A 12,012-nucleotide genomic window follows, 5' to 3' on the forward strand; every position below is an offset into this window, starting at 1 on the left:
GTGTGTTGGCTGTCTGCCTCCTCTTCTAATATTGGAAAGGGACTCGGGGACTTCTAACTGTTCATTCCCAAGTCTAACCCCATGTGTAAAACTATCGCCTCTCTCGGGGTGCCCAAGGTTTCTGGGAGAGGACTCCTGCTTGCAGCACAGGACCTGTCATCTTTTCCCCCGTAGTTGACAGGACTTTTAAAAACAGTTTTCTTTCTTTTAAACTTATTTTTAATCATGTATTGGGGGGGGTGCATGTGAGTACATGTGCCTGCAGAGGCATCAGACTCCCCCTGGAGCTGGAGTTACAGAAGCCCCTGACATGGAAGCTGGGACCAAATGCAAGTCCTTTGCGAGACCAGTGCATGTTTTGTAACTGTTGTGCCACCTCTCGGCTCTCCACAAAGCTTTCTTAACTGCTCCCAAAACATAGTTTGACTTACATAGTTGTCTACATATAACATTTCAGAAAAATCATCCATTATTATGTCTGATAGCTCCTTTTTTATGGGCCTCTACATTAGAAATGTGGGGATCTTGCCTACAGCAGGGCACCCCTACACCATGTCCTACTCTATAACAAAAGTGTCGTTTAGGGTAGCAGTGGACTCTCAGTGTCCTCAGCTGCAAATAGCAGCATCCCTTTCATAGTCAGGGCTGTGGGAGGCATTCAGGACCAAAAAAGACTCCAGTGAAAGACTGAAGCAGCACAGGTACTAGGAATAGCCCAGTGGGGGGCAGTTCAGCGAGGGTGGACACATGCGCAGTGCAGCAAGGGTAGATACGCAGTGCAACGAGGGTGGACACATGCGCAGTGCAGCGAGGGTGGACACGTGCCACATCCCCGGGCCTCCCCGACAGAAACACTACCCCCTGCCTTAGGCTCCTTCCCCAACCCCCCGTGCCCCCCCTCCCCCCGCCAAATGCCTCACCAAGGCTTGCTAAGACTGTGGCTGTGCTTACAGCATGTGTTTTAACTTACTCTACCGTGTGGATACAGACCGTGTCTTAGTCCTCAGATTAGCCGCAGTACAGCAAACACCCCGCTTCATCAATAGATGGGTGGCTGGCAAGTGTTTCAGGGTTGTGTTTCTAGGCTTTGTGAAGTTGCTTATTTTGTGGGGAGAGGCAGAGCACTGCCCTACTAGCTGCAGACAGGCAGTGTGCTTTGGTGAGAGCAGGTGTTCTGCAGAGCCCTTGCCCTGGCACTTGGTTTTTGGGGGCAGATCCAGAGAACTGGAGGAGCTGTACAGACAGCCATAAGAAGGGCTCTGGGGGGACTAACAAGTTGATCTGATTTGGGCCGTGGGACTTAGCCCTTTCTAAGTTGTTTCATCAGGGCAACAAGAAACTTGCTAAGCCTAAAGAGGCAGAGGGCCCAAGTTACATCCAGCTGCTGCATCTGGTAAGCCCCAGCTAGCCAGATGAGTCACTACACACAGCCTGGGCCGACCACATCTGGCCTCACTGCTATGGTGAACGGCCAGTACGGTGCATTCAGGCCTGTTGCTAAGGTCTCATGGCTTCTGCTACCTTTGCCTTGGCCTATTTGTGTCCCCTGGCTTTTGTCAGAGTTGGTTGCCTGGACGGCTCTAAATAGATTAAAAGAGAATAATACTGCGGCCCCATCTTGCAGATCAGCACGCCTGCGCTCTGGCTGTACCCTGCTTCTGTTTAAAGCAAGGGCCTTGTGAGTTGTACCATTTTCAGGAAGAGTCCCATGCTGAAACCCACATCTCATCCTTCAGTGAGCAGTTGCCAAAGCCACTGTCCACATTAGTCGTTGGCTTCCCTTCTAGTGGCTCTGCCGCTGGGCTTGGAGACTCAGCATATAAAAAGACGCACAAGCAGCTTCCCAGACTCTTCCCCACTCAGTACGAAGAGTGCCCTGTGTTTGCCACCTGACACTGCTCTCCCCCACCCTCCAGGCCCCACCCTGTACCCCTGAGCATTGGTGCCCCAACCATGGGACCAGGAGTGGAACATCTCGGTGCTACAGGGATTTATGGAGTTAGATATAGAAACAGAAGACATGGTTAAAAAGTAGGGTGACCTACGAGAAAAGCTCAGAGTCCAGGGGAAAAGACCATCTGAGAGGAAGGCAGAATAATGCAAATGTGTCCTTTAACTGTTGTCTAAGGTCAGTCCCAAGCCAGGAAACCAAGAGTTCCTCCACGTCTCCCTCCTCTTATGCCCTCTGGCCTTTTGCTCAGGCTCTTACTTCGGGGCTGGCTCACTCACAATGGAGGCTGATGGGTATTATGTGGCTAATCTCCACTTACAACACTGCGTCTGTTAGAAAGATGCATCCCGGTTCCAGACTGCCAGCTCAGAAAGTTTTGGGGCACACTCCAGTAGTGAGTGTGGGACTGTAGGCGGTATGTTAAGGGGTTATCCCAGCATTGCCTCTGTGCCTAAAGGAATTGGCACTGTGCCCAAGAGCTGATTTCCTGAAGCAGGCAGACATCAGCAGGTGACTCTGCCAGAAGGAAGTAACAGTGACCCGGTGGCTAATTTGCTATTTGGGGGTCTTGTAAAAACAAGGGAGTTAGACAATGGTGGCAAAAACAGTTGTGGGGTTAGATATAAAAACAGAAGACATGGTTTAAAAGTAGGGTGACCTAGGAGAAAAGCTCAGAGTCCAGGGGTTTCTATGGTACATTGGGTAGGCACAGGCCCGTTGCATGCTGGTCTTTAGTTGGTAGCCACTGGTTCACTTTTCTGCCAACCCAGCAGGCGTGGATTGCTTAGAGTGCGAGGTGTCTTTGGGGGTGTGTTCCTGCGTTGCCAACAGCTTCCACATGGTGTTTGTGTTCTTGGCTTTTGGCACGAGGCAATCAGATGAGGTCATCTGCTTGGGTCCATTTCCTGATCCCTGATCACTTTGTGACACAGAAGAAATTCTATTCTTGGAGAGCCTTCGAGCCTAAATGCACCCTGCCTGGTCTGGGGCCCACCCCCTTCCTCCCCACCCACTCTCTCCAGAAACGTCTCTTTTGGTTGTGGAAAATTACACATTCACACACCGTGTTTCTTTCCTCACACCAAGCGCCTTCCCACACAGCGACTGACTCTGAGATGATCTCATGTGTGAAGCACGCCATTATCTGGCTGGTTATAAGAGCTGCCTTTAGACAAAAATTTTGGTGTAAGCTAAGACCCCCTTCATTGTCTGCCAGTCGCCTTTCTGGGGATGACTTGCCCATGAAGTGCTGAGAGGCCAAGATTTCTCAGCTAAAAGCTGCCTTTGATTGCTCTGCTTTTCTTCCCGCCAGCTGTGGCCCTTTCTTGTTCGCTGACTTTGAACTCTGGTGATGTAACTGTCTCCCTGCGAGCAAGTGAAACCACCCCAAGACTGCACTTGAAGGAGCAGAATACGAGAAATGGTGAACTTAGGAAAATAAAAAGGCTATTTTCATTTGTGGTTTTAGAAGTTTCCGCCTGGGACTGGGGACCAGTTCTTGGAAGCGCAAAGGCCTGAGTTTGATCCTGGCACTCACATGAAAAAGCCAGGAGCCGTGGACAGATCTGTAATCCCGCTGCTGGGGAGGTTGAGACAACAGTGAGGTTAGCTTACTAGGAGAGCTCCAGGCCCAGGAGACATGCCCCAGAAACCAAGGTGGGCCACTCCTGAGGGAGAACTCACAGAGTTGTCCTGTGCTCTCAGATTCATGCACACTCACCTGCATAGACGATGGTTCCAATCTGTGTTTCACTCACCTGTGAGTGAAAATCGCCCACATGCTGGAGCTGAGCTGCAAAAAAAAATCAGAGTGTGTGCTCAACATCCCTCCAGAGAGCCCACTTCCTGACCTAAGGCCTCCCCCTGGGTCCTGTCTCTTAGGGGACCCCACCACCTCTCAGGAGTACGCCAGGGTCGGGAGCAAGCCTCTAGCACATGGCCTTTGGGGGACATTATAGATTCAAACTACAGCAGCTGAGGCTTCCTAACCGTATGTCCGTCCTGGAGCTCTGAGGTGTTCGATCTCTTAATTAAGACTCATTCGCAAATGGTGCTTCCTTTCCTAACCCAGTCTTCAGAGCTCTGCTTTCTCCCAGTCTCTGTCCTTTTTGAAGGGTCTAGAGATCCTGTTAATATTTAATCAGCTCTTAAATTATTGACTCAGCCAAGTGTTTGAGCCATTGTTGTCCTTTAAAGAGCGAGTGCCTGCTGGTGCTCCCAGCCAGGTTCCCTGAGCCTGAGCTTAGGGCACACCACCATGGGGAGAGGCCAGGACAGCCCCGCCTTAGGGGAGTAGGAAGCCTCGGAAAATACCTATTGGCTCATACATGCATTTTCTCATCTGCTTCCCAGGTGTAAGTATTAAATCGTATATATATTTTAGGTATTATTGTGTGGGGGTACATGCATGATACGTGTGGAGGGGAGAGGGAACTTTGGGGGAGGATTCTCCCCAACCTTTCTGTGTGTTCTGGGCATTAGCTTAGCTGGTTTGCATAGCAAGCACCTTTACACACTGGCTCTCAATCATATTTTTTAGGGCAAATATTGATTCCTTGATTTTTTTTTTTTTTTTTTTTTCCCTACCAGGGAAAGGACCCTGAGCTTTTCTCTGACAGGAAGCCCTGCTTTCCCACCAATATCAATTCTGTGCATTAATGATAACCGGCTGAGCCTTTTACAAAGATGGAGTCGGGAGCTGGCCATGCCCAGGGGCTTCCTACTGTGGACTCAGAGGACTCAGGATTGTGGCACACTGTTGTGAAGGATGCTGCAGCCCCCTAATGAACCAACCTGCTTTTCTCAAGGATGTAACTGCTACTTGGCTGTCTCCCCCAAACATGCTTTTACCCACCTATTGTAATCGGCTCTCACCTTGCTTCAGCCCTGCCCTGGCCCCTCTCTAGCCCCACCCATTCCCCCACTGACTAGGTCAAAAGCTGGTCCTCGTCCTGTATTTGCAAACCGCTCAATCTTCATAGACTGAGGATTGAGCTGAGTTGGGAAGTCAGTCCAAGTTGCCCTGTCACCGGGAGCTGGAGCAACAAGGAATTAGAACCTGAAGTTGCCCATGGCGCCTCATGGGTGCCCTAGCGCTGGCTCCTGTGAAAGTAAGATGCTCTCCTACAATCTCATAAGCCATGTTTGTCCCTGGGCGAAGTACCACATTTATGCTTTAACATGTGCATTTCTGGAACACCACAAGTGGTGATTTAACTTGCCTTTAAAAAAAAAAAACAAAAAGACAGATTCCTTTGCAGGCCAAGCTGGCCTGGGACTCATAGAGACCAACCTATCTCTGCCTCCAAGTGCTGGGATTAAAGGCATATGGCACCATGTCTGGTGCTTCTTTGATTTTAAAAATAGGTGGAGTCTAAGCAAATTAATATTTGAGCCCAAAATATATCTGGGATTGAAAGAGGATCCTCTAGGCTTTTCAAAGAAAGCCCAGCTTGGAGCTGCTTTTAATGGCTTCAGCCATTGCTCCATGTTGTTCCCTATACTGCAGGCTTAATCCTGGCATGTGAGCTCATGGGTATTTTTAATAACCATTTTATAAGATTTTAGAACAGTGGCCTTAGAAAACATTGAGATTTTATCCTTACTCCCCTGGAACGTCTGCTTAATTCTTTGCCACTGGATATTCTTTTAGAAGATTCTTTTTGGGTGCGTCTGTGCAATCAACTCCTAGTTCCTTTCTCCTAGTTCCTTTCTGTGGGCACCTCCAGCCTTTGAGGCCTCTGAGACAGCAGACAGCAGTACCACGGCTCTGCTGCTTTCTCCGCACTCACACGTAAAGCCAGGCAGTTATCTGTAATATTAGGGAGCCTCTTGTAAAATGACTGCTATTATGTCAGTCAAGTATGGCTCCAAAAGGACAATTTCCTGCAGCTCATGCTAATGTCAGGTTTCAGTGACATTTGTCAGAGCACTTAGCAGGAAAAGCCCAACCCAGAGAGGATGGTCAGCACCCTTTGTTTTCAGATCCTGACCCTAGTGCTACCCGGAAGTCCAGGAAAGGAAATGTGGGTACTTGGGCTGCGAATGTAGCTCAGTTAGTAGACTGCTTGCCTAATGTGCACGAAGGCCTGGGTGCAACCCCCAGTATTAAATAACTGGGCGTGGTGGCTCGCACCCTTAAGCTCCATACTTGGGAGGGAGAAACAGAAGCACCAGAAGTTTAAGATTGTCCTCTGCTACATTGTGAGTTCAAGGCCAGGCAGGCCTACAGGAGATCAGAGTTAGAAAAAAAAAAAAAAATTCAGTGTTCATCCGAAATGTCATAAGTAGGCTTTGTTTCTGTGATGTGACTATCCAGGCACATGTGTGTATGTGTATGTGCTCTTAACTCACTCCCACCAAGAACCAAGTCCAGTTTCACTGACAACCTCAACAAATGCTCAGAAACGTGTATCCTACCCATTACAAAGTCACCCATGTTTAGAGTGGCTGCCATGTTGGGCCAGGTGCAGATGAAAAGATTCTTCGGTTCTTTCTATCTGCTGTCCCCTCTTGCCACGCCCACATGAGGCTGTTGGGAAACAGATTTCTCAATACCCTTCCTTTCCTGTCTCCAGGACTGTATGAAGAAAGGCCCAGGGCAGCGATTCTCAATCTGTGAGGCACATATTATATATCCTGCAGATCAGATACAAAATTACAGTTATGAGGTAGCAACAAAATATTCTTATGCTTGGGGATCGCCACAGTATGAGTAACTGTATTGAAAGGTCACAGCATTAGGGCCAAGAGGACCCTGTAATGACTAGGTCCTGGGGACCACACACTAGTCATTGCTCACTGGTGTACCCCCACACAGCCTAGTACCCCTACCCTTGTGACTCCTCCAGGCCAAAAGATTGCCAATGACCTGTGCATATGCAAGCTGTGAATTTTGATTATAGCTGGGACCACTTGGTCACTGATTATTGATAGAGTTCTAAGCAGGGGGACCCCATGGCTATCTTATATTGCCCCACCAAGGATCAGCCTGTTGGGCTGATTGCCCCCCTGCATCTAGGATGCCTGGCACAGTCCCCTTAGTGAGTTATGGCCTGAAAGGTAAACATTTGAGGCGACAGACAGCAAATGGCCATACTACTTTGGGAAAGAAAATGGGAGGGCCAGATCCACATTATTAAACACATTGTATGTGACAGTATGGTTTTGTCATGGAAATTACCAGTGAATTGAAGCCACAATCCTGACAAGAAAACACTAAGCTTTAGCCCAATATGGTAGCCACTAGCCGCCCATGGCTATTTATTTACATTAAATTGATTAAAATGTCATGTGATTAATAAAGGCATAGTGGTACACAGCAATAACCTAACACTCTGGGGGGGGGGCTAAAGCAAGAGTTGGGCTAGCATTCAGGGGCTAATGTAGGCTATATTTGGACACACACACACACACACACACACACACACACACACACAATTCATACAACTGGAAAATTAGCTTTCTTAGCCAGATCGTATTTCAAGTGCTCCATTATCACATGTGACCAGTGACCACTGTGTGGTACAGTACAGATGGAGATCACCTCAAGAAGGGGGGGGGGCAAGGGGAAGGAGGGAGAGCGGGGTGGGGGGGAGAGTTCTGTCGGATGACACTGGTCCATCCTGAACCATATGTGACCCAAGACATAGCTGAAGGTTCATCTTTACTACTTATTCAGCTTGGTCAAGGCACAGTGGGTATTGTATTAAAAGGTACAATGACGTAATAGAAAGCCAGGGGGAAATGGTGACACTATCAGGTCACATGAATTGACACAGGTGGAGTCCTGTGGGGAGGCAAGGTGGAGCCTAGCCTGTCTGCTGCCTCTTTCTCATGGACCCAAGTGTCCTGGACATTTGAACAATTTCTGGGTCCGTTATCTCTGATCCTCTACATAGGGATTGTGGCTCGGCTCATGAAGCAATCCTGGATGAAGCATATTTTTTGTTACAGCTTCATTTTCCTGAGAGAAATACCAGGAAGGGCTCTGGGGAGAGACATGGCTGGGTTTGTTCTGTCAGCTGTGTTGTGCACACAATATCTGAAGGGGATTTGATAGCAACCATGAGACCGCCAGAGCACTCAGAAAATGCCTGAGTTTCTGTACCTATCAGATACCATGCAAATGGGTCAGGAACTAAAGAACTCCTCCTCCAGGTGCTCGGACACAGGTTGGCCTGGATGTCATCATCCCCCAAGGCCGTGCTCCCAGAAGATGATCCCTGCCTTTCTATAATGTCAGCCTTCAAGTTTTGACTTGGTGCTCATGCTGCCCCCAATTACTGCTATTTTGTACTGGCCTCCATCTTTGGCTGCTAAAGTCTTTTGAGAATCACTAGAACAGTGGGGTGACCCTGCTTTCTCTCTCTCTCTCTCTTCTTTCTCTCTCTCTTCTCTCTCTCTCTCTCTCTCTCTCTCTTCTCTCTCTCTCTCTCTCTCTCTCTCTCTCTCTCTCTCTCTCTCTCTCTCTCTCTCTCTCTCTCTCTCTCTCATGCTGGGTCTTCCCAGGAGCAGGTTCAAAGTCAGCAGAGCATCTTTGGAAAGTAACACACATAACCCTGGGCAGCCAAGCCCCTAAGGAGGGTGGCCTCCATCAGAGAGGACATCATAGAAGGACTTACATACCTATTAAAGAAGTTCCCTTGCTTAGAACATTCTTGAAGCCCTCACTTGGATTACTTACACCTCCTTGCTACAGTTTTGGGACACGCTGCGCTGCACTCCCAAGCCTGGGAGGCAAGTGTGACACTGGGAGTGACATGGGGAATATCTTTGGGAAGTTCATTATACAGAAGGGGGCAGGGAGAGAGGAAGGCAGGGAGGAAGGAGGGCACCCTATAAACTGATAGTTCTGAGGCTTGTTTGCTCTTGTCCTACACGACTTTGATGTGATTTTGAGCTTGGTGAACCATGTCCTCTCAGGAAAATGGCTTCAAAAATGTAGTGCCACTGGATACAGAACGTCTGTGTGTTGATTGCGAAGATTGTCCCAAATCAGACTCCGCATCCTTGGCGTGCCCATAGATCAAAGCAGTGGTGCAACTCAGCCAGAGATGTTCGCTTTTCCTGTGTCGAGGTGGCCTTCCTTCCTTCCTTCCTTCCTTCCTTCCTTCCTTCCTCCCTCCCTCCCTCCCTCCCTCCCTCCTTTCCTTCCTTCCTTCCTTCCTTCCGTCCTTCCTTCCTTCCTCTTCCCCACTCATCGCTCTTCCTCTCTTTCCTGGATTACCTTTGACCTTTCCATGGTACTTTCTTTTGCTGAGGTTCTGAGTCTCTGGTTGTGGACTCTCCCTCCATCCATGTCCCATTAGCATGCTGTGGGTCTAAAGTGGTCTTCACCAGCAAAGACTGTGCACCAGAGACAGAAGGTGGAAGGCAGTACCCAAACATGGTTGCCGTATAGAACCATGGGGTGCCACAGAACACCCTGGGCGCCCTGCTCCATCCCGCACCAGAATGTAGCAGGTCATCAGAATGGCACTGAGTGACTCTGGAGGGGACTCACCCTTTGATGGACACCAATGAGGAGTCACACCTGCACCACAAGGTGCCCATGTGTTAGGAAGAAATATAAAAGCACTCCCCACAACCTACTGTTTGGTGGCCTTGACAAGCCTCAGTTTCCTCCTCTGTAAATGGGTTAATGGTAATATATGCCTATAGCTCTATACTAAAGAACCAAAAATATGATGTCAAAAAGCTTTAGAAATTGTGTCCAGCTGTTGGAATGCTTCCGGTTGTTGCTGGAATTCCCCTGTGACAAGAGACACCGTGTCAAGGTGGTCAGCCTCACTCCTGTGGCAATGACCCTTTCATTACCAGCAAGCACCTGCTGAAGACATTGATCTGTCCCATCTGATAAAGAAGAGTGGCACGGAGAGGTGATCCTAGCAACTTCACAAAGAAGCCAGCACTACCTCCCAAGAGACCCACTGTCCCTAGCACTCAGGAAATCCCCCCCCCACCCAGCTGTGTCTAAAAACACAGAGACCACATTGGGGATACTGGTGACCAAGGGCTTCCACACCCTGCCTCCCCCTCGGGTCTCTCTTTGTTTGGATTTTACTTATAGGAAAGTGATAAAAAGGAGAGAGTGCTTCCCTGAGCACCACTGGCAAGTTCCCGAGCAGAGGCAAGTCCATCATCCTGCCCTGTCGTGCTAGTTCACCAGTGTGACTGTGCCATGTGTCTCATGCGGTAAGTGTCATTCTTTGGGAAACACACAAAGGCATTCTCTCTTGGCTTGTCCTTCCCAGGGACCTGAAGTTGGATGGGGGGAGACAGTCAGCAGGGGCCATGAGCCTGAAGGAGATCATTGGCCTGGAAGGTGTGGAGCTGGGTGCTGATGGGAAGGTAAGGGCTCCAGTGGCCAAGCTTTTGCAGACAGTGCAAGGCCCAGGGTGCCAAGGCAAAGAGCTAGACTGTTAGACTTACCTGAGAGGCTGGGGCTGGTTTGGGGTGATTCCCACATGTGTTGTGCCATCTTACCCCAGTCCTGCCAGTGTGCAGACAGAAAGCCTCTGAGCTAATTAATAACAATAGAAACGTGGCAGGAGGTCCCAAGTGTGTTCATTTCTTTGCTAACAATAGTGTACAATGCTCACACACTCGGGAACACACATCAGAGTGATGGCTTGTGTATCTCTGAATCAGGGGTGTCAGCCCAGAGCTCCTCAGCCCCACACAGTGACCACTAGACCACAAAGCAACTGAACTCACACACTCCTCCTCCATCCACAATATAATGAGCTGCTAAGTTGAAAGCCCAAGGAGCAAACTCTGAGAGATGAACTGGACCTTCTGGTACCGGGCATAGGTGGGCTCCATAAAACCTCCCAAGAGCCCGTAGGGAAACTGTCCCAAAAGGGCATCTGTTACGTCTATGCCCAAGACACGTTTCCTGGTTTAAGCTGTATGTGGGGTGCATGCGAGGTGATTCCTGGGGCAAGTGAAGAGAAATATGATTCCCCCCCCTTCACCCTAAAGGGTGCGTGCTCACCTGGGAACGAGGAGGTCTGGGGTAGCGTTGAGTCATGGTCAGCAGCTACAGAGATGCGTGATACAAGCCGGCTGCCATTATCAGACTCCCGAGGCCTGGCGTGTTCCCGAATCCCCGCTTTGGAATAGAAGATGCAGGGCATCACATACCACATGCCTGACTCAACATTCCCACACATTCGGAGGCTATGCCTTGTTACAGCCTGGCACATGGACATTTTGCCACCTACTAGGAAAAGTTAAACTGAGTGGGATCGATTAAACCTTACATAGCCTGGGGTCTGTTCAGGTGAGGGTTGGGTATGAAAGTGGCACAAGTTTACTTTCTAGAATTGGATGTTTATTTGTTTGTTTGTTGTTTGTTTGTTTGTTTAAAGCAAGGCATGTCCGGAATGCAAACCTAGCCTCCCAGGGCGTAACCACTGCTCTGTATTTGTTCCTCCCCTTCAGACAGTGTCTTATACCCAGTTTCTTTTACCCACAAATGCCTTCGGAACCCGGAGAAATACTATAGACTCCGCCTCCTCCTTCTCCCAGTTCCGGAGCCTGAGCCACCGCAGCCTCTCCATGGGCAGGGCCGGCAGCACCCAGGGGAGCCTAGATGCAGGTAACTGTGGCTCAGAGGGGTTCTGGTGGCTCATGGGAGGGGATGCCTCGTCCTACAGAGCAGGTGGGGGGGTCTTCAGTTGTGTCAGTTAGAGGACAGGGTCTGCAGGTGAGGTTAGGTGGGGGAGTGTGATCTCAGGCCACACAGCGCCCCTCCCCTTTCTCTTTGTCTCTCTCACACACACACACACACCACAGAGGACCTCTCTAGTTGCTCAGATACAGCCCCAGGGCCTACCTATGTGGGAAAAGCCAACGCCTTTGCTCCTGGGTTTCTGCTGCTGCTGCCTTCTGCCTTTTCCCATATAACTCTGTCCCTAAGTGTAGGTTTGGCTGGGCATTTCCTCTGCAGGGCTCACGGTGTATGGTTTGGGTTGCTTTCAGAAGGATGATCTGCACACTGAAGGTTTGCTCATACATAGGTACAAGGATACAAGCTCTTATAGAGACATTCCAGG

The 12,012-nt window shown here is 49.5% G+C and overlaps 1 protein-coding gene across 2 annotated transcripts in view; it reads left to right on the forward strand.

Moving 5' to 3' along the window:
* Positions 1–12,012, forward strand: part of Cables1 (Cdk5 and Abl enzyme substrate 1) — a 98,528-nt gene that overhangs the window by 68,150 nt on the left and 18,366 nt on the right. For both annotated transcript variants that reach the window (XM_051163020.1, XM_051163021.1), the window contains 2 exons: positions 10,207–10,303; positions 11,399–11,555. In XM_051163020.1, the coding sequence (XP_051018977.1) occupies positions 10,207–10,303; positions 11,399–11,555 (254 nt within the window). The remainder of the gene's footprint in view (positions 1–10,206; positions 10,304–11,398; positions 11,556–12,012) is intronic.

This window comes from Acomys russatus, chromosome 20 (assembly GCF_903995435.1).
Source record: "Acomys russatus chromosome 20, mAcoRus1.1, whole genome shotgun sequence".
Taxonomy (NCBI): domain Eukaryota; kingdom Metazoa; phylum Chordata; class Mammalia; order Rodentia; family Muridae; genus Acomys; species Acomys russatus.